At 41.8% G+C, this 26,059-nt stretch overlaps 2 protein-coding genes across 4 annotated transcripts in view; both read left to right on the top strand.

The window, feature by feature from the left end:
- The first annotated feature begins 54 nt into the window (after window positions 1-54).
- Window positions 55-5,480, top strand: LOC122398038 (transketolase-like protein 2). Of its 2 annotated transcripts, none has more exons than XM_043397636.1 (8): window positions 55-280; window positions 2,993-3,138; window positions 3,230-3,419; window positions 3,496-3,730; window positions 3,796-3,939; window positions 4,015-4,188; window positions 4,260-4,475; window positions 4,555-5,480. In XM_043397636.1, the coding sequence occupies exons 1-8, from the start codon at window positions 174-176 to the stop codon at window positions 5,224-5,226; spliced, it is 1,884 nt and encodes a 627-aa protein (XP_043253571.1). In that variant the 5' UTR covers window positions 55-173; the 3' UTR covers window positions 5,227-5,480. The 2 variants fall into 2 exon arrangements, with proteins under 2 accessions (XP_043253571.1, XP_043253573.1); XM_043397638.1 differs by lacking the exon at window positions 55-280 and adding an exon at window positions 1,830-1,995.
- A 1,773-nt stretch (window positions 5,481-7,253) lies between these two features.
- Window positions 7,254-26,059, top strand: part of LOC122397971 — a 56,964-nt gene continuing 38,158 nt past the window's right edge. For both annotated transcript variants that reach the window (XM_043397506.1, XM_043397505.1), the window contains exon 1: window positions 7,254-7,363. The gene's annotated coding sequence lies outside the window, so the exon portion shown is untranslated. The remainder of the gene's footprint in view (window positions 7,364-26,059) is intronic.

Here is a 26,059-nt window from a genome sequence, read left to right as displayed (position 1 = left end):
ACCTAACGATACTCGACTAGTACGATAAAAGCAAATAAGCTCGTTAGATTTTTCTCTATACTCGACTTACATCGTTCTTGCGGGAATTCTACTTGTTGCTTGGAAGCACGAGTCGTGGTCGGCATTGTTCCGAGAAGATTTTAAAAAGTTCCAAGTAGTCATCGTACGAAAAAATGGCCAACTACCACAAGCCAGAATCAAAAACGATCCAAGAATTGAAAGATATTGCGACGAAATTGAGAATTGATTCGATCGAAGCCACGCAAGCCAGCAAATCCGGGTACGTGCAATAATTCTATATTTTATTATAGCGATTCGATACATTGACTGTGTGTTGCATAATTTGTTCATAAATTAATATATTAATAGTATGGACGGTTTCTGACTGTGCAACTACGAGTTACCGATTACGCATAAAAATTGCCTGAATTCAAGTAACATCGGAGAAAGAATTGTTTGCTTTAATTGTTTGTCGCGATTATTTGCAGGGATAGTTGGTTGCGTTAGACGTAATCCGATCATAGCCTTTCTTTTTACATTTTTTATCGTTGAGATCACTGTCTCGGAAATTCTTTTAGCGGCAGGACATTGATTCAATTTTAGATTATTCGCTCGTATGATTCGTCGCAACATTCAGTGTCACACCACTTGTTTAACACGTTACATCACGTAGTTCAAGGTAGTCTTACTACTGCACATCATGTTTATGCATTTACTAGAAAACGGAATAGCACCTGTGCTCCTCTCGAGATGTTCTCTAAAATATATTTATGCATTTTTATTTCCATCGATCGTATCTCATCGTAGTCGAATGAAAAAGAAAAATTCTGCACGCAGACAAACGTTCAAATATGCTGTACCCTAGGGAACGACTGACGAATAAGTGCAATCTAATTTTAAGTAACGTTTTCCTTCTACAAGCGCAATGGATTTCGAAGTGCATCACGGTTCGGCTTATTTTCGAACGTAGCGTCGATCGTATCATTTTGTACGGTTAAAAATAACGATTTAGCAGTGAACTGTGCACGAGATTAACATTTTAGAACAAGTTCAATGTTTCTAATGAAAGGAAGACTTGTCTTCTATATTTCTCTTACGAATGATTTTGTACATAGCAACGGCATCTAAGGCACGTGCACGATACGAGCATGGTACATATTCGAATTGTTACATAACATCCGTATTTCATTAAATGGGATAATCATTTCGATTGGACAATTTTCACCCTCGCAAGTGATAAAGAAGTATATAAATATATCGAGTGAGAAAATGACATCCGATTAATTTATTATTGGCAACATGTGTACTCTAAACATATTTGTGTTATAACAGTAACACGTTTTTTTCCACTAATCGTCGCGATAACTGAATTCGATAACAACCAAAGAGTTCTTACGCGGAATTTGTATGGTAGATAGCAGCGTGAAAAAACCCATAAAGCGATAATGTAGAAAACGTGTACTGGCACAGTAATTGAGAAATGTTATTTCAAGCGTTAATTGTAAGATTTATTTGCAGTAAGCGTTTTAAAAAAAAGCGGTAGTGGAAATGCCGGTCATCGGTGACCGGACGCGGCTTAAACGATTAAAAGATTAACAACGAATGCCCCCGGTGGGACGAACAAATAATTCGACAAAAAGTCACGGCCTTGAACTGTTTGAAACGTGTCCTGCACCGCGCGTCGCGTGTTAAAAAAGTTCTGGAAGAGCCGGGACCCCTACTCGTGTAAAGTAAACTCATCGATTTTGAAATCTCCTATATATAATCGGTCGGGAAGAAAGTAGGGAGGCTCTGAGTTCCGAGTCCGACGCGCAGTCATTCGCGAAAGCCTCTCTCTCCTCAGTTATTATCGAACGTTCGACCGGTGACGACATTTTGAGAAAGGCTCTTGCTGTAGTTCACGATGGTGTGTGATACGAACATGGAAAAACTCCAAGATCTCGCGAACAGGCTTCGCATTGAATGTATTCAGGCGACCGAGGCATCGAAAAGCGGGTACGATCAAACGAAATATATCGAACGCCATATTTTCACTAAAATTTTAATACACAGAAGCTATTTTTATTTTACAATTATTTTATTACTTCTCGGTAACTTCCAAACTTGCCTTTCAAACGTTTCGCGATAATTTACCAGTAACGGTTGCTTGTAATTATTTTTAAAATTACGAAAATTTATGCGATCGGCAGTTACTTCGTTCGAACCAGTAATTCGAATTCTGCGGTAGTAATTATACATTTTCTATCAATATATACGTTATGATATATTACTATTTTAGTAATAAATCTTTCGATAAGATTACTTTGCGTCGAAATCTAAACTGTTGCAATGCATTGCCAAAAGTAACGAAATTGTCGACCATTTAAAGGATATGCTTGAACGTTCACGAAAATTTCTGTCCTCGATCGTTCAACGGGTGTTGACATTGATCGGTGTTGCGTTTAATTATTTTCAAATTTACGGAGATGTATGATAATTAATGCCATCGTAAGATATTTCACTCGAATCGTTCGTAATTATTTAGTGGGGTATGACGAACGCAAGACGCGGACGGAAATGGAAAAAATGTGGAGAAGAAACGTACACATGTTCTGTAACTGAATTTCATTTGAAATCATGAACTTGAAATGTACTTCAAAGACGAATACTATTTCGTTACATATTTTGATTATTTAAAAGTTTTATTCTAGTGTTACATCACATTTAATATATTATATTATCGAAGTAATTAATTTAAATAAACCCCCTCGATAATTTAATCTTAATCAAATTTTTTTATAAGTGTTATATTATATAACAGATTATTACATAAAAGATTGTTTTCGGCTTTCAATGCTAACGATCGCACGTATAATCTAGATGGCTGACCCTTGACTTCCGTAGATAATGGTTCATTGCCATTACGGGAGGCCTGGCGTAGCTTTATACAATTTTAATTGTTATCAAATTACGTATAAATAATAAATAAATATTCGTTAAAATTTTTTTTCAGTCATCCGACATCATGTTCTTCGATGGCCGAAATTATGTCCGTTTTATTCTTCCACACGATGCGCTATAAAGTATCGGCACCACGCGATCCCAGCAGCGATAGATTTGTTCTGAGCAAAGGTCATGCAGCTCCTATTCTTTATGCAGGTAGATTTTTCGCATACATGTATATCAAACAAAATCCATCACGATACATCGGTAGAATCACGCGATGCTTATTACTTATGTATGTTTGTAGCATGGGCCGAGGCAGGCCTCTTCCCAACGAGCGAATTATTAAATCTGAGAAAGATCGATAGCGATTTGGAAGGACATCCTACTCCGCGACTTAATTTCGTCGATGTGGGAACCGGTTCTCTAGGACAAGGTCTCTCTGTTGCAGCAGGGATGGCCTATGTAGGAAAAAATTACGACAAGGCTAATTATCGGTAATAAACAGCTTTATTGATTGGAAGTCGCTTGTATCTATAAATGGTAAAATTAAAATGATAATATGTTCGCCAGTGTGTACTGTCTGATCGGTGATGGAGAATCAGCGGAGGGTTCAATATGGGAAGCACTTCACTTTTCGTCTTACTACAAATTAGACAATCTCTGCGCTATTTTTGACGTAAATCGTCTCGGTCAAAGCGAACCAACATCTCTCCAACATAACATGGAAGTTTATCGTAAAAGACTCGAAGCTTTCGGCTTCAATGCTTTGGTTGTCGATGGCCACGATGTCGAAGAATTGGTCAAGGTATATATTGTTCATATGAAATGAATCAATCCCATACACAGAAAAATTAAAACACAATTTTATAGGCTTTCCACGAAGCACAAAATACAAAAGGTCGCCCAACTGCTATTCTAGCGAAGACATTCAAGGGAAAATACTTCCCCAATATCGAAGATCTAGAAAACTGGCATGGAAAACCTCTTGGCAACACGGCAAACGAAGTGATTCAAGTAAGAATCGGAACTTGTATATCGCACAAATATTTTTTATTTCATTTAAAAAACTAACGAATCGTTTGATTGTAGCATTTAACCGGTATGTTGAAAAATTCTGGCCCCCTTGGATTGCATCCTCAGAAGCCACTAGTCGATGATGCTCCGGTAGTAGATATCGGTAACGTTAAGTTAGCATCGCCTCCAAGTTATAAACTAGGAGAACAAGTAGCTACTAGATTAGCTTATGGTACAGCTATAGCCAAGGTGTGCACATTATTTGTTAAAACAATAACATTCTTTTCCCGCTGATCTTTTAAATTATTTTTTTATTCCAGTTGGCTAAAAACAATCCCCGCGTTATCGCTCTGGACGGCGATACGAAAAACTCTACGTACGCAGAAAAAATCAAGACCGTTGATCCAGCCCGATTTATCGAAGGCTTTATCGCCGAACAAAATCTTGTAGGTGTTGCGATCGGTGCAGCCTGCAGAGACAGAACCGTTGCGTTTGTGTCAGCTTTCGCAACCTTCTTCACTCGTGCCTTTGATCAGGTAATCATCGATAGAAAAGAACGAACGTCCTATGAAATGTCTTTCAGTCAACTCGAACGAATATTTTTTAATTTTGCAGATCCGAATGGGTGCCATCTCGCAAACCAATGTTAACTTTGTCGGTTCGCATTGTGGTGTTTCTATCGGAGAGGACGGTCCTTCGCAAATGGGACTGGAAGATGTAGCTATGTTCCGTACAGTTCCTGGCTCAACCATTTTTTACCCAAGCGATGCCGTTTCAACGGAACGTGCTATCGAATTAGCAGCCAATACAAAGGGCATCTGTTTCGTGCGTACTTCTCGCCCTGCCACTGCAGTTCTGTACAAAAATGACGAACCATTTGTCGTCGGCAAGGGTAAGGTAGTTAAATCTTCCGCAAAAGATCGAGTTCTCCTCGTTGGAGTCGGTGTAACTTTACACGAGGCGCTTAAAGCTGCCGAGGATTTGTCGAAAGTCGGAGTAAACGTTCGAGTGATCGATCCGTTTACGGTTAAACCTCTCGATGCTCAATTGATACTTAAGAATGCCAAAGAAGTTGGTGGAAAGGTAATTGCGGTCGAAGATCATTACATCGAAGGTGGTTTGGGCGACGCAGTCTTGTCGGCGGTTGCTTTGGAGAAAAATGTTGTAGTCAAAAAGCTGGCCGTCACGGAAGTGCCACGCTCCGGCCCTCCAAGCGTACTGTTGGATAAGTATGGAATTAGTGCAAATAAAATTGTTGCTGCTGTCCAGGAAATGTTAAAGTTGTAAACTTTAACGACTATACAAAATTATTGGTGTTGTCGAAATATGCAGACCATACTGCCATATCAAAATTTATTCAAAAGTACAATGTATCTGTAGAATGCAAATATAAGGAATAATCGATGCATTCCATCTTATTTTTATGCATTTAATGTATACGCATAAAGATCGAAAATTTGGATTGTGTTAATGTATGACCAAGATGCTCACACAAAGAAAAATTCCACTTTGTATGTATACACATTGTTTGTACAGGAAAATGTTTACCCTCAAATCTGTATTCAAGTTTTATATATGAAAAATTTTATTTTGTACGAGAATTTGATACGTAATATTTATAGATTAAAAATACTTTATTGCCCCTACAAGAGTGCAGTGGTGATTTTAGAAATGTTTCTACGATGAAACTATACGTGTTAATAGATGCATTTACAGAAAAAGGCATTTTGAGTCAACTTTATCGATAATACCTCCTACCTCAACGCGTACAATCCTATAATGTTACACACCGGCATTAAATAAAGAAATAAAAACTTTATGAAAAACGTAGTCGTTTCATTCGTCGATCGAAATTCGACTTTATTTTTCATATCGATGGTATCGATATACGAGTATTGGAGAAAAAAAATTCATGGAGAACGTGTACACGAATCGAAACATCGCGCGCTAACCTCATCGACGGAGGAAGTTGTTTTAACAAACTAGGGTTACGAAAGAGAAGAATCGTAGAATCCCTAGATTACCAAACGTGTTAAATTGGGAATCGAGTCGCGATTGGTCGAGGAGTTTCACGAAGACGAGACAAAGGGAGAATGAGAGCGTACAGCAGCGCCACATTTTCTGTTAAATAAGGAACGTCAACCGTTCCTTGTTCTTCGGTCCCTTCGTCTGGCTAGCTGTTCGCCATCCAAAATATCCAGGCTGGCACGGTCGGAGTTGTGTGTGTGTGTGTATGCGTGGGTGCAAGCTCTTTCGGTTCCGTCTCGTTGGTAGGTCTCGTGGTGGGTCGGCCATATTGCGTGTATGTACGTAGCGCGAGGGACTCGCACGTGAATGGATGTGTGCGGGATACACACGCGTGTGCGTTTCCCGTTCCGCGATTCGCGTTCGCGTATCTCGAAAAAGATGGCCGCCATGAAAGCGTACGGTGGTGATGTTGACGTCGTTCGCAGCAAGGCCGCGTCACGTCCTCGAAAAGCGTGAAGAGAACGCGATCGCTCGAATGCTTCCACGACCCTCGTGGTGCGCTCGTACGAGGAAACGATACAGCGAGGTAGTTGTCGGTGATAGGAAAACGCGAGTGCGGTGTTCGCTGGATCCCTCTTCTCGCAGTGCTCGACGAAAACGACGAGGCACGGGAGAGAGGAGAAAGAATAGTAGAAGAACGAGCAAGGAACGTGCTCAACGAAGGGTTGAACGGAATCGCGTGTGACAGAGAAAGGAACGAACGAAGAACGGAGGTAGGAAGAAAAGAAAGAAGAGAAAGCTGGAGATCGCGTGGAAAATACAGCAAGGGTGATACGGAAGTGAATTAGTTGTATGTAGGAATCGCGGGTGGTTGTGTGTGGTGCCGCGAGTGAAACAAATGCGAGCGCGTCGTCCGCGTACGAGTCTCTCTCTTGCCGATGATATCCTGGTCAACCTGTTTTTCGCATTTACACGACGTTGCGTTTTACGCGTGACTCGAAACTCCGTGTCAACGAGGGACGGCCATATTAATCCGTAGCCCCCGCCGTCGCACTTATATCCCGAAGAATCTTCCTTCCTCGAGGTGGTGTCTCAACAGTTTTACGACCGTCGTTACTTTTATTTGTGCGTAACCGTGCGTTGCCGTGGTCGTGTTGTGTCGTGCCTTGTCTCCTCGTACCGTTCCCCGTGCCGTGTGCGTATCGTGTCGTGGATCCTCGACCACTTGGATATACGCGCTACGTAGCCTCCAATTTTTGCCGGATGACGGTACGCGTACGTGGTGCGTGGACAGCGATACTAGTGTGTACGAGCAACCTAGACAACGGCTATTCCGTGAGTTCTGTGCCGTCCGATGTTCGTGCGTCCCACCGAAACAATTTACCGGTTCTCCACCACCGTGTCTACCCACTCTGCCAGCAGTACCACCCTTCCTAGATCCTGTACTATCCGCAGAGTAAGTACCTTAAATCTATTTTCTTCTATTTTATCGACAATCTATCCACCGGTATTTACTTTAGACAATGTACACTGAAAATATCTTTTAATTCGATCTTGGATGACAAACATTTTACACCTTTATAGGTGAATGTATCGATAGCATCTTGATTGCACCGGTTTCTAACATTTCATTCAATTTGCATTGTCAGTGTAAAATGTCTGTGTTTCAAATACTTTGTCTGCATCGAATGCTTTGTTTTTAAGTATACGTACGAAACGTATACATATTTGGCAATACTGTCACGTACTTTGTGGATATCCCTAGAAACAGTATCTTTTATAAAATAGATACCGAATCTCTTAATTGCTTTCACAGCATTCGATTGCTGTTTGCCAACCGTTAACCGTCTATTGGTTATATGTTCCTAGATTAACAAGAGCTTTAGGATACGATGCAATATTGTTTATACTTGTTATTTCGTACCAACAAGACTCAATAACTTATGGTAAATATGCTTAAATGCATTTTGTGTAATCTTAGATTTGTATCAAGTTTGTGTAAATGCGTAACAAACAGTTCTACCAATGAACATACAGCACCATGGAAACACCATAAGTCATTTGTGACTTGGCTACACAGCAATTGTTCCATCATATATAACATGTTGTTACTGGAATTATTAGAATAAGAGAGAAACAAACAACAACATAACCTCAATCTGGAGTAGCGATATAGAAATACTATGAAACAATATAGTTCTACAAAAGTTCATTGTAGAAGTAGTTCTAACCTCGCTTGGATTGTTTGCAAGTACTAGTAACATTTGATACGTTGTCTTTGCTATTCCCTTTGAACTTGTTCGATAACTTAAAAAACTTATATCGTACATTCTGCAACAAGTTTTTTCCCTACATTTAACATTTAAAATAGGAAACTTCGGTTGTTAATAATTACAATTTTTTAGTTTTTCCTATACTTTGGTAAATTAGTTTAAAATAAATACAGAGTCATGGGCGTGTTTCAGATTTCACAGAAATCTGTTTGCCTTTTTCGATGCGATCACGCCCAGGGATACATGTAGAGGGTGCTTATTATTGTTAGGAAAGGAACAGAATTGATATTACGGAGAAACTCGGAATTACGTTTTTCAGCCCGTCGGTGTTACGAGTCCGGGGTATACGTCGAAGGGGAAATCAGCATAGTACGATATCAATTGATCGCATTCGTCATGCGAGTAATTTTTAGGGTGAAAAGACGGTTTCACGGGGCGATTAATCATTTCCCTTCTAGCAGCTCCGGCCTATTTAATAGCGTGTTCCAGTGGCCTGTCGCTCGGCCTTTTTATACCGGTTTCAAAGGCGGTCGAGTGTACTTGGTATTTCATAGCAGTGGTACTGTTACGAGATGCTACCGTGCGAGATTTTTACCACTATTAGCAACGCCATCGAACTTTTCCAGTTTGTTCCACCCTGAAACACGAGTGCGATTTAACATTCTACAATATATCACATTTCTCCTACGTTCTCCTCGACGCGTGACCCTTTGTGAAATCCGCTTTCCATGTAGCAAATAATATACTTTTTATAGTTTTGGATTTTTGATATTGGATTCCTGGATACGCGTGTGTCACCGTTAAATGAATTTTTTAATGAAAATAGTCTTTCAAGCGTGATTCTTTGGTAGCCATATATTACATAAAACGTACTTTGAAAATATTGATGTACATGGTCATGTAATCTCAGAACCTCAGAAACGTAAACAACGTTTATCGTTGGTCGACCTATGGGGAAGGTCTTCCTCGGTAGGTTATTCGAAATAAATATAATTTGTGTTATAGGGGTTTAACGTTCGGTTAGAGTTAAATTAATTTTCGTTCTATTTATCGTCACTGCGTTCTCTGCAAGATCTCCGAGCACCGTACTCACGAAAATTGGTTTCGATCCGAAGCTCGAGTAACCGATAGCTCGTGGCATCCATAGAAACGAAACGGCCGACGGTCAGTTTTGAAATATTTTTGGTTTACGAACGGACGAAAAGGAAACGACCAATGTTCTTTTGCCCCCTGTAAATACGTGAATCGGATTTGTTCGAAAGCACGAGTATTCGGTGACCCTTGGTGTCCGCTGGTCGTAGGTTAAATTCGCGTAAGACGGTTAGAGACGTGACTTCCGGTTCGAATAGGCGAAAAGGACCGCGTAGGTAGAAAAATTCTCGGAAAGTATTGGATTCGTCCAGCCGTAGTCTGGGGAAGCGAAAGCATTTCTAATTTATCATCGAAGTAATTGGAACATTCCTTTGCGACCCGCGCGCCTTCATATTTTCTCCGGAATCGAGCAATTAAGTTTTCGATCTGGATCTGGGTTTTTCTCCGTTGCAACTCCGCCCCCGAGTAAACGGGAATAAACGAATTAACGTTTTAAAGGGAATTCTTGTTGGACGAGGAGTATCTTTCGGGGGGAAAAGCTACGCGGACCTTTGCAATATCTCGATTTTTCCACTCGTCGATTCCGATTTCCAACCGATTTACGTGCGCCTGTATTTGCACAAATTTTTGTCCAAACACTATCGAGGATTTTACAAAATTTGCATACTTATCTACGCTCGTTTCAAGAACACATTTTTTCATAATGAAATATTATTTTGTTCGAACGGTATGTTAACCAAAGATTTTTTAAAGTGATATATTAAAAAAAAAATATGTACGAAGCCTTAAAACTTGGAATAAATTTTATGCGTGATATTTGTAATATACTGGTCTGGGTGTCTTGAGCTGGTCAGTTATTGGTGCGTTTACCGTACTTTAAGGTTTCGCAATGAACTTGGGCGAACAAAGAACACTTGTTCGATTCCATGGGAATAAGAAGCGTGAGTTTCTCAATAACTAGAATACGTCTGGCTTCGTGGAATTATTCGAACGAGAGAAAAGAACTTGGGCACGCACGAGGAAAAGCAAATTTTTGCCGGACGTTGAAACGTGCATTTTGTCACGTAGTCGATTTCGATTAGGATCGGTTTAGGTACAAATACACTTGGAATTGCTCTCGAGAGGTTGGTGAAATATAAACTCAAAGATATCTCGGTGCATTACAGCGTTCTCGTAACGTACCAGACACGAGCAACATTTTTATTTATTTTACGAGACATTATTACGTCTTTGCAATATAACATAACTTTAAAAGATAATTATAAACAGGATTATTCCAAAGCAACTGAGATCTCATATAAGAGAATGAAATTTGGAATAATTCTGACGGCGTTTGCACGTTTCCTAGCCAAACGGTTACAAGCGAATTCCTAATTAGCCCAGCTGTCTATTTCCACGTTTCTCGGTAAATGGCGGTATGATGTCATTGGCGCGGTCGGACGAAATTTTTGAACCGCCTTGAACGCACCGGCGCTCGTTTTTCTTATTTTATCTTATCTTAATGTATTAATCTTCGCGGCGCGATAATGCACGAACACCGGTTGTAATCTGTAATACGAGTAACGTTTACTTGCAGCGGGTATCGTTTTCTTTTGACGACGTTTCAGCCATGAGCTCTCTAGAAACGACGGATACACTGGGTGGATCGTTTCAATAGGAACAAGGGGAATACGTTTCTCACGCCTTTACACGCTTCGAAACCATCGCACACGCGTTTAATGTTATCTTCAGAGCGATATCTTAATTTTGTTTTGACGCACTTGGTAACGATTGGTTATTTAAATATGATTAAATATCGGTTTTCGTTTCATCCACGATAGGTTAAAAATTAATGCGAATATTTTAGAGGTGTTTGTGTTCTAATTTATGAAGAGAAATATTAATTATGAAATTCCCATGTTAATCTCGCGGAGGAGCATTGTAAATAGAGGAGATGGGGGTAGTAATATGAGACACTAAGGTTTTGGACACCCGGGCACTATCCAAGAAACGAAATTAGAGATAATCCGTTTATGCAGGCCTGTGGCCCCCTGTCGTCGTCGGTCTCGTCTACTTTGGCGGCATTTTGTGAGAAAACAGCATTCTCAATGTTGGAGGCAACGACGAGAAGAAACGAGGATTCTAAAGGGCAAAGTATTTGCCAGATTGTTGGCGAAGTTACGTAAATTTAAACCGTAAAATTCCATTTTGTACCGAATATGTAATTTTATTTTCAACCAACGAATACATTTAGATATTTCCATTTAAACAGCCCCACCCCTCAACGGCGCGAATCCCGTCCATTGAAAAGATCCTTTTGAGCCTTTGAAAATGCGTGAAATCAATTTCCCTGCCACCTTGTTATTCCTGTTCGTTCGTGTACGCAAAACGTTCGAATTAGCATCCGGGAACGTTGTTGCTAATTCATTACCGGGGATTTTACCGCGCTTGCGGAAATCGGTTGAAATCGGTCTTATCCATTATTACGATTTGCTCGTCGACAAATAGTTTTTAATATTCCAACGACGCGGAATCCGCGAATCGTACGGCGCACGCGGGCCGAGAAAATTGAAATTCACGCGTTAAACGTTGGAACGGTGTCCCGCGATTGATTCACCGTCGCCAATCGTCGACTATCGGATATCGTAGGCGTAGAGGCAAAGAACATCGTCGCCCTCAGCAGCCTTCGTTCGACGGTACGCGGATGTTTGTCTTGCCTGCGCGTAAGAACGTCACCGTTCCCGCATTTCCTCGCCACTTTTCGCGACCGACCGAGTCCCTTGGAGAATTTCAACCCCCCCCCCCTCCCCCGTGTGCGTTCGCGAGAACACGAACATCGCGAGATTCTCTCGAAGCGTATCGGGAACGCGAAAGCACGGAGAGACGGTCGTGTTTGCTGTACCTTTGCCAAAATTCCATCCCAGTCTGCTCCGGGGATCCCTTCGATTGCTTTCTGTCGTCTGCAGTTTCGTAAATTTTACGAACCACTCGCGAGCTCCGGCACGCTCGGATAAGTGATAAGAGGCGCGAAGGTGCCCCGGAAAATTCGACGATGGAACACGGTTTACGAAACTTTACACCCACGCGTGCCTCTTACCACCGATCTCGCGACTTACGCCCACTCTTGCCCGCACCGAGATCACGATTAAAGCGTTTTTGGTATCACAAAATTATATATTTATAACAGTAACAATACGAACATGGTCACAACAAAAATTAAGGTAAAAATAAAAGCAAATGTCGGTTTTTCATTTTTCCAACATCGCTCCCCCATTTCTAAAAATCTGAAAAAATTATAGATTAATAATCATAACAAGATACTAACACTGTAAAAATATAAACGTGGTCATTTAATAATTTCTATTAAAAAAAAATATTTTTATACTTTTCGAATTTTTTATAAATCCATTTTGCGTGGAAAAATTCTGAAAAAATTCACAAACACGTACGCCGTAGAGCAAAATACCCCCAATTTTTTTTTCAAAATCTTTGTTACAATACGATAAAAGATATACAGCTTAAACTGAAAATTGCGTTACGCCCTGTAACTACCCTCTCGGTAAGGGTACGGGGTTGATATTTGACACAAATGGTTTTCTTTGAATGGTCTATTAACTGATATGTTCACTGATCACTTTTGACCATCTTATCCGGCTATACCCTTTACCTGTTAAAATATCTGTTTTATTTACACTGTTGTAGTATTTTGTAATTTTCAAGCGTACGATATCTCTTTGGTTTGGACTTGAAAAAATGTCGAGTGGGACTTGACGAAGGTGCTCCTGAGATAAAAATTGATCTCGAATCACACTCGACATAGGAGTGCAAAGGGTTAAAGTAAGTACATTGATCCTCAATCTCGATTTCGGCCTGCGCGAATCCGTATTTCCCAAACGTTACAGCCGGACAGGGAACTTTCTCACTTGTTACATTAATGCGACTGCTCGGGGACCGAGCCCCCGATGCTCTCCCCGAGTCCCGGCGGGTTAATTCCATAAGATCTTTGAAAGTTTCTCGCGTGCTGTCGGGAAGTTCATCGATCCGTTGGCCGCGCACGTGTGCCGGTATGCGTGAATCATTAGGTCGGCGAAACAGGCCGGTCGGAAGGGAGTCATTAGTAATTCAAGGCGGAATTAGAAAAATCCACCGCTTTATCCCTCGAACGAAAATATCGATTGCTTCGCGTAAACGGCGGCGAAGGAGATCGGCGCAAGAAGCGAGGGCAGAGTACCGGTGCCCCGGTGAAATCGCGGGGATCTACGTTTCGAGTCCCTTAATAGGAAAAGGGAATGTGTGTTCCTGGCGGGTGCCCCGTACGTCGCGATTTTTACGCGAGACAACGGGAATCGCTCGCGGGCGTTTATTTCCGCGCGTTTGTTATTTGCCCGTACGTCGACCGACTTTATAACTGGAATAAAATTTAGAGCGCACCCAGCCCACGGTTATTGTGAAACGCCGGGCCGAGGTTATTTTCGGCGGGCGTGTCTGTGTTCGGGAAAGAAATGCTTTCGGAAGAGCGAAAGGCCTTTTTAGCGACCGGAGGAGGCTCGTAAATGCAGGATTACGCGTCTCTCGCCTTTAAAAATGGAGGCTACGCTGGCCTTGAAACGGTTCCTTTTTCCCCGCTACGGAGCACACGAGGCTCGAGAATCGTTTGCGTCAGGATCGAGCTGAAATAAAAATACCACAGAGCCACCAGCCGCTTTAAAATATATTTGCACGTACTACGAGCGCTAAAATCTATTCTTTTCTAATACAAATAAAATAACACATTTCTCTCGGTCCGAACGAATCGTTTTATCGAGGAACGAGCGCGACGCTTTAACGAGGCAGTCCTGTATCGTGCGTACCGAGCACTGTTGTTATAGACATTTCTATCTCACGTCGGGTAACGAAATTTAAATCGACACAGGGAACGAGTTCAAGGAACGATCTCACGAGAGAAATGTCTGCAATCGCGTCGTCCCACTTTTCTCGCGAGTTCCCGTTCCTTATCGCGCGTCCCCTTCGATTCGCGAAAAGATTAACGCGCTTTCGAGCATTCGGCAAGTGCTTCTAAATCAGATTAGTCGACTGACTCGATGTAATTCCGTTCGATTTCGATTGGATAACGTCGAACGAACGTTTACAGAGCTTAGTAAACGTGTTAATTTAAACCGGGCGCGCGTACACGGCACGCGAAGACCCGAAATAAAAACACTCGCTGTTCCAGCCAACGGGCGTTTAAAGAGGCACATGCACCTGGAACAGTGCACCAAAATCGACCAAGCTTTTCATTTGTTTCGCTTTGTAAACGTTGAAAGACAATATTCAGAGTCTGACGTTAGTTTGAATTTGAAGATCGGTACGTTTTTTAAATTAAAAAATAAAGTAGTTTATATTTTACTTAAATTCCACCCCTAAAAAAAAAAATGTTTTAAAAATTGCTAGATACGAAAACTGCTTCGACGCGTGGGCGGAAATAGGCGGTTGTTCCGGGTCGCGTTCGAAATAAAGTTAACTCGAGATAATAATCGTAACGATTCGACCTGGCGAAACTCGACGAAGGTATGGCGAATGGAAGCCATAAACGTTCGTTATCTGGTCTCTCGCTTTTAAACAATCCCGCCTCGCCGTTTCCTTCCCCGAACTCACGCAATTGTTCCATCAAATTCGTTCGCTTTGATCTGTACAGATTCGAAACGATTCCGTGGACTACGGAATACGATCCCGGACTTATCCGACGACCGATCCGTCGTTTACCAGCCGATACACTCGCAGCTTCTGCGAAACTATCCGCGCGATAGAAAGTGATTCCTGCGTTTCTCGATCAAAAACGGTAAAATAATCGACCTACATTCAGCGGGGTTCCATTTCGCGACGAGGCGGTCGGAATTTACGATAACATTCACTGCAAATAGATACATCGATACCCCGGGATAGTACCTTTATCGTTTCGCGAAAGAACTGCATTATCAGACGCTCTTCTTTGCATCCGTAATCGTCGCGATACGAGACAACGAAATCGAAATCGAAATCGAAATCTTTTTGCATCCAATTTAATTCGAAGCGAAATTTTCATTCAATTACCGTCTTTAAACGAGCACACTTTTCTGTCGGGGAACACGGGACGATAATGATTCCGCTAATGGTTTTCGCGCGTTTACGAACAGGCGACCAGGGAGGGAAAAGTTCGAAATTTAGTAATCGTTCGTTATCTTGGAACGAGCCTAAGCCAGTCACGCAACGCGATTACGTCGGCCAAGTCGGGGCTTTCTAAAATTCAAGGGACACGGTGTTTAAAAGCATCGCGGGAATTTTAATATAGCGCCGGAAAAAATACCAGCACACGGCCGGTTATTGTCGCGGCTTAATTGTTTAGCGGGGACAATTAAAGCCAAGGGATGTTGAACCACCGTGCGTGGAATTTTTACCGCCCCGGTTTAACGAAACTATCAAGCGCAGAGAGGACTCTTTTCTTTCGGTTTTTCCTCTTTTTTGGGCGCGCTTTTCGCGAGCAAATTCGCTCCCGGAAGATTGTCCCTGTTTCCCTTTTTCCGCGTGACGAAATGGGCGTTTAGGTTGAGATTCTCGGCCTAAGAAAAAATTTAAAATTCCTACCAGGTTTGCTCTACATACAGGGTGTTCGGCCACCTCTAGCAAAAATTTTAATGAGCGATAGTAGAGGCCAAAATAAGACGAAAATCAAGAATACTAATTTGTTGATGGAAGCTTCGTTAAAAAGTTATTAACAATTAAATTCAAAAATTGCAAATCGTTGTGGAAAAATTATTTTCGGTTGTAGGGTTCAATTACAGTCATTTTTGGTGAGTACACATACCTCCGAAATCCTATCTACTTTCGAGAAAAAAAATCGAGTAGGTGCTGAAATTTTTCGGCGAAAAAAAATTTTTCAAATCGTTCTAAAAAAATTATTTTCGGTCGCGGGGATCAATTACAATCATTTTTTATCATTACACATACCTCCGAAATTGTACGCACTTTCGAGAAAAAAATTCCTTACTGAAAATCCAATTAGGTGCCGAAATTTTTCAACGGAGAAAAAAAATTGCAAATCGTTCTGGAAAAATTATTTTCGGTTGCGGGGGTCAATTACAATCAGTTTTTGTCATTAGACATACCCACGAAATCCTGCCCACTTTCGAGAAAAAAAATAGAGAAGGTGTGAAATTATTCGAGAAAATTAAAAAATTTCAAATCGTTGTGGAAAAATTATTTTCGGTTGCGGGGGTCAATTACAGTCATTTTTGGTGAATAGACATACCCCCGAAATCTTGCGCATTTTCGAGAAAAAAATTCAGTAAGGGCGGCACTTTAAACGTTAATAACTTTTTAACGAAGCTTCCATCAACAAATTGGTATTCTTGAATTTCGTCTTATTTTGGCCTCTACTATCGCTCATTAAAATTTTTGCTAGAGGTGGCCGAACACCCTGTATAGGGAACTTTCGAGATCGAATTCGAGGGCCGAGGATAAATTTTTGGGAATATACCATATTTCGGGGGCCACGGAGACCCCCGAAAGGCTTTGGAAACGCTGATCCGGACGATCGTTTCTTCTCCATAAAGCACGTTCCTTGGATGAAAAAACTGCCGATCGTGAAATTGCGACGGAGGTGAAGTCGACACTAGGCTAGAATTAATTTTATCGAACGACGACGAGGCTCTCGAGAGGTCGGAGGACGTGGCTGATATTTCGTCGCCGGGCTAATAGGAGGGCTGAAAAAAGAATTTCGACGCCCGGGAGGAGCTCGACTCGCGCGAATTACGCGAGTCGAAGTTACGCGCTCCGAATAATTGCGGCGGAAAGAGGAGAAGGAGAGGAGGCGGGGGTATTATTCGAAATCTTTTCATAAATTCGTAAGATATGCGCGAAGTATGTAAGTTATTGGACGATGGGGGAGAAAGGATGCGCGTCTTGAGCGGCCATTATACGCCGAATAAGAGGATAGTTGGACCGATGGTAATCGATGGATCCCATTTACGATATCGAACTTAAATAATCGACGCGGCTTCGAGAGTAGAACAAAGATAAAGCAATCTCCGGAAGACTGCGTAATCGACGGATTCGGGCAAGTTTTATCCATCGTGCAACGAATAAAAGTATTTGGTCCGTTCCTAAACTATATTCCCCGTTTACTGTTCGTATTTGTTCTATTCAACTTACCGTGTTTGTTCAGGCTCCACTTTTATCATAATAATTGTTTCTAACTTCCTCGCTATCTCGAGCTGTTCGTATCAAATCGAGCGACGAATCGTCTTGGTTGATATTTGTTCAACGATCAAACTGCGCAGAGCTAGTAATTGAATCTAATTCTAATTCTATCTCTACGATTCGTAATAATTAGACCGCGGATGTTTATGCATTTATGGGAAATTTTAATCCTCAAAAAACTACAGAACGCTAAAGAACTTAGATACGAATTATTATATTTAGGGGTTGAGACAGCCCTCTGCGAAGCTTCCGTTTCATTAGTTCTATTAATAAAAATGTGAATTTGCATAAAGATCCGCAGTCCAGTAATAATATTTCTAGCATCCTCACTTTGGTTTACAATGTCGGTGTAGAAAGTAATTTCGATCATAGGACGAGCCGTGTGATTTAATAAAATTGATATTTGCATGCTTGCTTAACGATAAAAGTGCGCAGATATCTGAATATTTATAAAACGTTGAATGCTAAAAATTCGGGTCGGAAAAACACTTGGGGAGGTTTCATCGGGCGAAAATCGCTCTGGCGCCGGGCAACAGTCTACGCATAAAACCGTGTTAAAAATACCGGAACTCTGATAGAACGAGCTGCCTAAATTCTTGTATATTTTATACGCGATTTTAGTTTTATTTTTATCTATATTCCGTCTCAAAGGGTAAAATATTCGAGCCAACGAAGCAGCTAGAAAAATCCGTGTTTCGTAAAGGGTATTAGAAAATGAAAAAAGTTTAGCGGCCGCTACGATCTAAATATTCGATCGATCGCCCCGGGTACGTTCTGTCCCAAATACTCTAATCTCGCGCTAGGCGTGCACGAATCGCGGAGGCTTAAATATCTCTAGTGCCTACAGTATTAATAGACCTATCATAGCGATGCAATTCATAATCGAACGTCGTTTCCGACCAAGTTAATCGTATCGTGAAATCAAAGCGCCGGGCAAACATTTCGTATGCGGCGCCGTTGCTGTTTCGCGAATTAACTTTAAAACGAATCTCGTGTAATTTGCGGACGATCTCTATACGTCGAAAAAGCTTTCAGCGTAACCGTGAGCCACGTCAACCTTTTTCTAACTAATTTCCATCCTTCTTGCATCGCGGCCATCGGGGGAAATCGGTACAGCGATAACTTTGTCCATAAATATTCAACGGCACGCACAGCCGGACGACGAAAGATCTACGAACCTCTCCTGCATCGCTTTGGATCCGAACTTCCACTTCCCGTTACGGTTTGAAAATATGCATACCGTTCCCTTTTTTCGCCCTTCTTCCTTCCACCGGCGGCAGAAACTTGGATACAATTCCGCGGATCGTTCCTAGATCGCGACAACCCGAGTGGGACATTACTCGAACACACAGTCAGTTTCAAACGTGCTGAATTTCGATCTATCCACATTGAAAATACTGCAATGGTCTGCAAATGTTTGAATACACCGTAAATACTCAACAATTTTGTTGAGGATCTATCGTTATGAAAGATTGAACTCAACCGCTTACATGCAGAAGAAAAAAATGGTTTATTGAAAAGTATAATAATGGATATTACAAGACACGGAGGCGAAAAACTAAGTAAAAGACTTTCTCCGCGGTCAGGGTTGTCGCACAACTAACTCCAAACGGAGAAAAAGCCCGGCTTTATAGGCGTCGCCAAATGATCGGCAGACCTATGGGTTTTATGACCCGACCTGGGTCGACGTCGAGCAGAGAAAAATCGCAATGCTAGACATTGAAAATTGTAAGGATTGTCGAGGATGGTCAGAGAGGCGTGTGGACGGATTCAAATACGCGAACACTAAACGTAACGATATAATTATATTATTTAATATTTACTAACGATTTAACATAAAGAACATAAAAGAAAGACATAAAACGTAAACGTAAACTGTGACTGCTCTCGACTAACGTTCTATACAGAGTGACGTTCCTGCAGTCAAAGTCGACCCTACCTTATTCCTATCTTATAATAAAGATCTAAACAAAACGCACGTTCGAGACGCAGTCCCTAAAACGTATTTCAGCTTGAACCTAAACACCTCACTCGATACCTACTCTAGCTTAGACTAAACACTCCTATCGACGCCAACGATAACGGTTCTCCGAACCACACACATACACTCCTTACAAAATATATCTATTCTCAACAAATTTTAAGTAAACTATAACGCTCCAGACGCATCGACGCATAAGAATGAATGAAAGCAAGTTTCATTTTGCCTCGTGCAGTTCCTTTGTATCTCGAACCGTTTCAGAGACACAGCTTTTCCCCGGTTGCGTGGGAGACTCTGTATTTTAATCCCGGGGTTCCATCCAAGAAGCGACCGGAGCCATTCGTATCCTTCCCTTGTCAGCTCGCGAGGCAGGGTGTTCTCTTCTTTTTCTTTCTCCCGGTTGCGTGGTCGAAAATATCGTAACGGTCGGGGGGATCGATCGCGGTAAGTCGATTAATAATTTTGAGAACGCATCGCTGGAAATATTCCATCGGAGGCTGCATCTACCCCGGTCGGCGGAAAAATATCGACGGGGACGTGACGCGGGTGGGAAAATAGGTTCGGCCGGGCGCGCGGCTCGAGCCGACCAAAGCGGGAAGTTACAGATGAAATTCATGTCAAATAAATCATATTAAATTTCTGGTATAATTAAACTGTCGTGTCAGGACCGCGCTGGGCGTGTTTCCATTTGCCGGGCGTGGATATTCTAATTACGTATCTCTCTTTCTCTACGAGCCGTGACTCGTCCATTTCGCGCGGTTTACGCGCCACGTTTCGCGAACTTCATTTTTCTCGAGAAACGCACGATACGAACCAACCACGCGTTTCCTACTTAGCTGGTTTTTCAGAAGCAAATGGAAATATCGACTCGTGAAATTAAATATCTCAAATACGTAATTGCTGTTTGTTATTTTAGCGTGTATTTATCTCCAGCAAAATTTTTGCTACGGTCCAGGATCTCGAGAAAGAGTTTCCACGAAATATATACGTATTCTCGGGCGGTCCTTACGTAAGCAACCCTCTCGCGATCTCGCGCCACGGTTTTCCTAGTTTTTCTCGTTCGTTCGCCCATTCTCGGCCGCGTTTCACGCCCATCCTTTCGCGCGAAAATTCGTCATTGTTGAAGACGCTCGTCGCGCTGACTTCCCTCTGCTTCAAACTAATGAGACGGCGACACCTTTGTCCGCGTCTTGGTTCCAGAGGAATGTGGTCGGCCGTATTCCACGTGCATGTGTCTTCCACGCTGCTTGCCTAAAGTTACGAGCAACAACAAACCGTAAGCTACGCTTTAATTACGATGGATTCGATTGTAGGGCAAAATTGGAAGGAACCCTTTAGTTTTTATAATTCTATAAACTTTTTTTTATTTTAACGCAGTTCAAAGGGTAGATACAGCTAACTCCAGGAAACTCTGTGCCCTGGGACACTTTTGGCAGGAGAAACGGTGGAAAGTAAGGACGCTATCGAGGCCAGTTAGCTTCGCGTTGTATAATACGCGACGTCACCCCCGCCCTTCCTTTTCGCCTGCAGTTTAGGGATTAGATCGCTATCGAGATTACGGGCTTGCACGTGCGTCCCTTTCCGACCCTTGGTCGCGCGCGTGCCCTTCCCCTTTATGAGTTCGGCCCCGTTTAAGGGCTTAGAAAGAAACATAAAAACACAGAGACACTGGCTGTCTTGCGGCCGAAATTACTGCCGCGATCCCCGAAGCGTTCCGTGTGCTCTAATCGCCCGTTACACACGCCCAGCTTTTCCAACGAATTTTCGGAACTATTCGCGCGCACGCGAGGAACGACGTTTCGTTGGACGAGTTGATTCTGGAGGAAAACCGGCGAACGGTTCGCCGGTGAATTCTCGGGGTAAAATGTGGAATGAAATGTTTATGCAAGTAACCCTTTCGCTGCGGGAGACTACGCGAAACACGCGATACGCGCGGCGGACTTTGTGCGTTATTGACGTTGGAAGGTAGAAAGGAGAGGGTCGATTGCATCGAACGTAACGATATTAGAAATATATATGCACGAAGATCGAGGAATACGACATGAAGCATTAGATGGAACGTTCATCGATTAACACTAGATTGCCCAAGGAAGTAATTTTGACTGCTTTTTAATTTCAATTAGAAAAACAATTATGTATATAATGACACAATTTCTTAGAATTTTGTGACTTTTTGCACAACATATAAATGCGTTTATTAATAATTGTAGTTACGTCCCCCCTTCTTCATTTCCGTGTATATGTGTTATACCTATATCGCCCAAAAGCAGTCATTTTGACTGCTTGGGAAATTTTAAATAATCAAATGACTCTTATTATTGAATTGAATAATTTCTTATACAGGGTGTTCGGCCACCTCTAGCAAAAATTTTAATGAGCGATAGTAGAGGCCAAAATAAGACGAAAATCAAGAATACCAATTTGTTGATGGAAGCTTCGTTAAAAAGTTATTAACGTTTAAAGTGCCGCCCTTACTGAATTTTTTTTCTCGAAAATGCGCAAGATTTCGGGGGTATGTCTATTCACCAAAAATGACTGTAATTGAACCCTACAACCGAAAATAATTTTTCCACAACGATTTGCAATTTTTGAATTTAATTGTTAATAACTTTTTAACGAAGCTTCCATCAACAAATTAGTATTCTTGATTTTCGTCTTATTTTGGCCTCTACTATCGCTCATTAAAATTTTTGCTAGAGGTGGCCGAACACCCTGTATAACCCTAGATCTGGGTTAGGTCTGGATTAGATCTGAGTTAGATCTGAGTTAGATCTGAGTTAGGTCTGGATTAGATCTGAGTTAGCTCTGGGTTAGGTCTGGATTAGATCTTAATTAGATCTGGGTTAGGTCTGGTTTAGGTCTGGGTTAGGTCTGGGTTAGGTCTGGATTAGTTAATAATCCAAATTATCTTAACCCTTTGCACTCCTATGTCGAGTGTGATTCGACATCAATTTTGATCTCAGGAGCACCTTCGTCAAATCTCACTCGACATTCTTTCAAGTCCAAACCAAACAGATATCATACACTTGGAAATTACAAAATACAACAACAGTGTAAATAAAACACTTATTTTAACAGGTAAATTTCAAATAAAACACTTAAAAGCATTGTTCGTCAAGTCCCATTCGACATTTTTTCGAATCCAAACCAAATCATACACTTGGAAATTACAAAATACAACAACAGTGTAAATGAGACCTAACCCAGACCTAACCCAAACCTAACCCAGACCTAACCCAGATCTAATCCAGACCTAACCCAGATCTAATCCAGATCTAATCCAGACCTAACCCAGATCTAATCCAGATCTAATCCAGACCTAACCCAGACCTAACCCAGATCTAATCCAGACCTAACTCAGATCTAATCCAGATCTAACCCAGATCTAACTCAGATCTAATCCAGACCTAACCCAGACCTAACTCAGATCTAACCCAGACCTAACCCAGACATAACCCAGACCTAATCCAGACCTATTGATAAATTGCAGTTTCTCAATAAGCTAAAGTAGTACTTGTTATTCGAATCTTTATGCAGTGATACTTGTTCTAACAAGTTGTTTATTTTATTTCTGCGCCCTAAATTCACAATATTATAACTAGACTGCGGATGTTTATGCATTTATGGGAAATTTTAATTTTCAAAAAACTACGGAGTGCACTTAATTTGCAAAAATATCAGGAATACTTAAAGCAAGATACGAATTAATATATTTAGGGATTGAAACAACCCTCTACAAAGCTCTCATTCCGTTAATTTTATTAATCAAAGTATGAATTTGCATAAAAATCCGCAGTCTAATTATAACATAATATTAAAAATTAATTTTAAACAAATTTCTTTACACATTAGTTAGTCTTTCACGATGCAGTCATTTTGACTGCTTTTGGGCAATATAGGTATATACCAAGTTTCAGTCTTTCTAGTGTTAAATTACGAAGAACTTTGAGACTTGGAACTCGAGAGAGTCGAGGAGTTAAATAGAATTCCCAGTTTTAGATGTCAAGGAAAATAAATTCGCCAAAGGATCGAATGTTTGGTGAAAATTTAGTGAATTTTGTGTGGCAGTGAGCACGCTGGAGGAGAAATTCACATGGACGAATATTGTTCGCGAAGGATGAGGCGAAACTGGCCGTCGAGGGACGGTGAAATTGCATCCAATACAGGGACCAGTGAAAAGGGATGCTAAGCCGAAAGGAGAACTCTCTACTCTTTTATGCGCTGAAGATATCAAACATCCGATATCCATTCTCGACTCGTTCTCCTCGAATAACAAATTCTATCTCGAATAGACTCCTCTCGATTCGACTCCGTTAATATCGGCATTCGGCTCGTGTTTGTCGGAAACAAAGCGAGGCACGCTTTCACGCTAATTCAACGGAACCCGTTCCCGGTTCGCTATATTATTTCAGCTATTTAGCAGTGTACAATAACAATGCGCCTTGTTCAACGTCGGGAAAGTTCTGGCGTATTCGCAATCTAAACGGCCATCGCTTTACCTACGCGGTCTGGACACGAAAGGAGATTCGTTGCCTCGAGGAAATAACCCCGAACAAGATTTTCTCCGTCGATCGAACCGTTAGAAACGATTGATTGCTGGGAAAATATTCATTTGGACTATCGGTTCTCTTCCGTCTGTCCGAATATCGTTTCTCCTCGCTTCGGATGCAACGATGTCCTTTATTGCTATTTGTGCACCGTGGAAGCTCGCGTAAAAACGAGGAAAACCAATTTTCCAGATCGCGGAACGCTCGACGGAAGAATTAAGAAAACATGGATCGTTCGAGAGACTTTGGTGCTCCTCGTACGTTCGCTTGAAAATATTTTAGCAATCAAAAGCGTATATAAAGTATTAATTAAACCAACCCGGTGTACAATTCGCGTCGTGGAAGTTTCACGAATTTGTTATTCCGCCAAGTATTCACGATCAGATTTCTCCTGCCACACTTTGCGCCAGTCGGATTTTAACAAACAGCAAGATGGAATCTTTGGGGGTTCGGTACGAAAGAACCCCAAGCTCCGCGAGAAAACCCTGCCCCGTGTGTATCATTCTCGACTTCTAATTTAAGTCTAATTTAATTGAACGAGAACGAAACACGCAACACCGACAAACCGTTGGAGCGCTTTTGAACCCGCTGGCCAGCAGAACCGAAACACGGACGGACATTCATCGTGATAACCGATATCAAGATCGATATCCTCTTTCGTCTACCAGTTTAATTCCTTCTGCCGCGCACTCCAATCTATCTCGGGCTGAAAGCTCCTCCAAGGGAAAAAGTAAAATTATTTCATCGCGCGTGGCTCGGGAACGGATGCGTCACGCAGAAAATCGTCGCGTTTCCCCCGATGGACCACGAATAAATTACGAATATCGTTATTCTCTTCGATCACCCGTGGTCCTGGCTCGATCTTCGCACCTCCCGACCGACGTACAATTATACGAGGCTTGCTTCCAATAAAAAGTAACGAACGACTCGGCAAACTCGATATTCGCTGAAACGTTCCAAGATGGGCGAACCGATATCACGTGCAAAATTTATATTTGAACAATGGATAGCGAATGAAACCAACCTGGGTGTACAGCCATTCTGATCGAAACGTGAAATTCTTATTTATACGAGATACTTCATTTTATAGTTCTTTGCGTATTTTCATCGTAGATCATAATTTCGTATCGTCCCCCCATATCTGAATTTGTTTATCGTGTAAATGGTAGATAAGAATTCGTTGTTTCGAGTCGAGCGGCGTCGGGGTCGTCGCGACGACCGTATAACGGGAATCGAAAATGAAACACGTGCTCGCGATGTCAGAGACGCCGCCGGAGACGGTATTTGGTTTACGTTTCAGCCGGTAAAATAACGGTCGGATGCGCGGGAAGAGTAATTAGAAGCGGCGTGGGTGCAGCAGCGGCGTCGATTCGATCGATTCGATGATTTTTGCCTCGATGCGATAGAAAGCAACGCGGTGCATATGCTCGACAGCCGAGTACGATGACGCCATGTGTTTCCAGCTGGATTACGGGGAGGGTTCGATAGAACGAAAGGGTGAGCGAGCGAGAACTAGGGGCGCTATATAGGGTGGCACGGAATGTTCTGGGTCTGTAGGCTTTCGTGCGACGAGCGACGGAGGAGGGTAGCACACAACCATACTCGCCGCACGAATCAACCTTTTGCCTAACGATGGCTTCGACGCGCCTTTATATGTCGCTTTTGTCCCGAAATATCAAATCCAACAACGTTTATCGTTGGATGGTTAGTTGATATTTCGAAATTCAAGAAATACTTGAAACGAGAATTATTATATTTAGGGGTTGGTGATAACTAGACTGCGGATCTTTATGCAAATTCACATTTTTATTAATAAAATTAATGAAATTGGAGCTTCACAGAGGACTGTCTCAACCCTTAAATATAATAATTCGTATCTTACTTCAAGTATTTCTTATATTTTTGCATATTAAATGCATTCTGTAGTTTTTTGAGGATTAAAATTTCCCATAAATGCATAAACATCCGCAGTCTAGTGATAACCCTCTGGAAAGCTTCCGTTTCGCTATTTTTAACGAACCGCTAACTATTTAAATGCAAAGATGCTTCCAGGCACGTTCGATATT

The sequence above is a fragment of the Colletes gigas genome, unplaced genomic scaffold, assembly GCF_013123115.1.
Source record: "Colletes gigas isolate AHSC1104 unplaced genomic scaffold, ASM1312311v1 Colletes_gigas_Sc00010, whole genome shotgun sequence".
NCBI lineage: Eukaryota > Metazoa > Arthropoda > Insecta > Hymenoptera > Colletidae > Colletes > Colletes gigas.
This window is presented reverse-complemented; position numbering and strand designations above follow the sequence as displayed.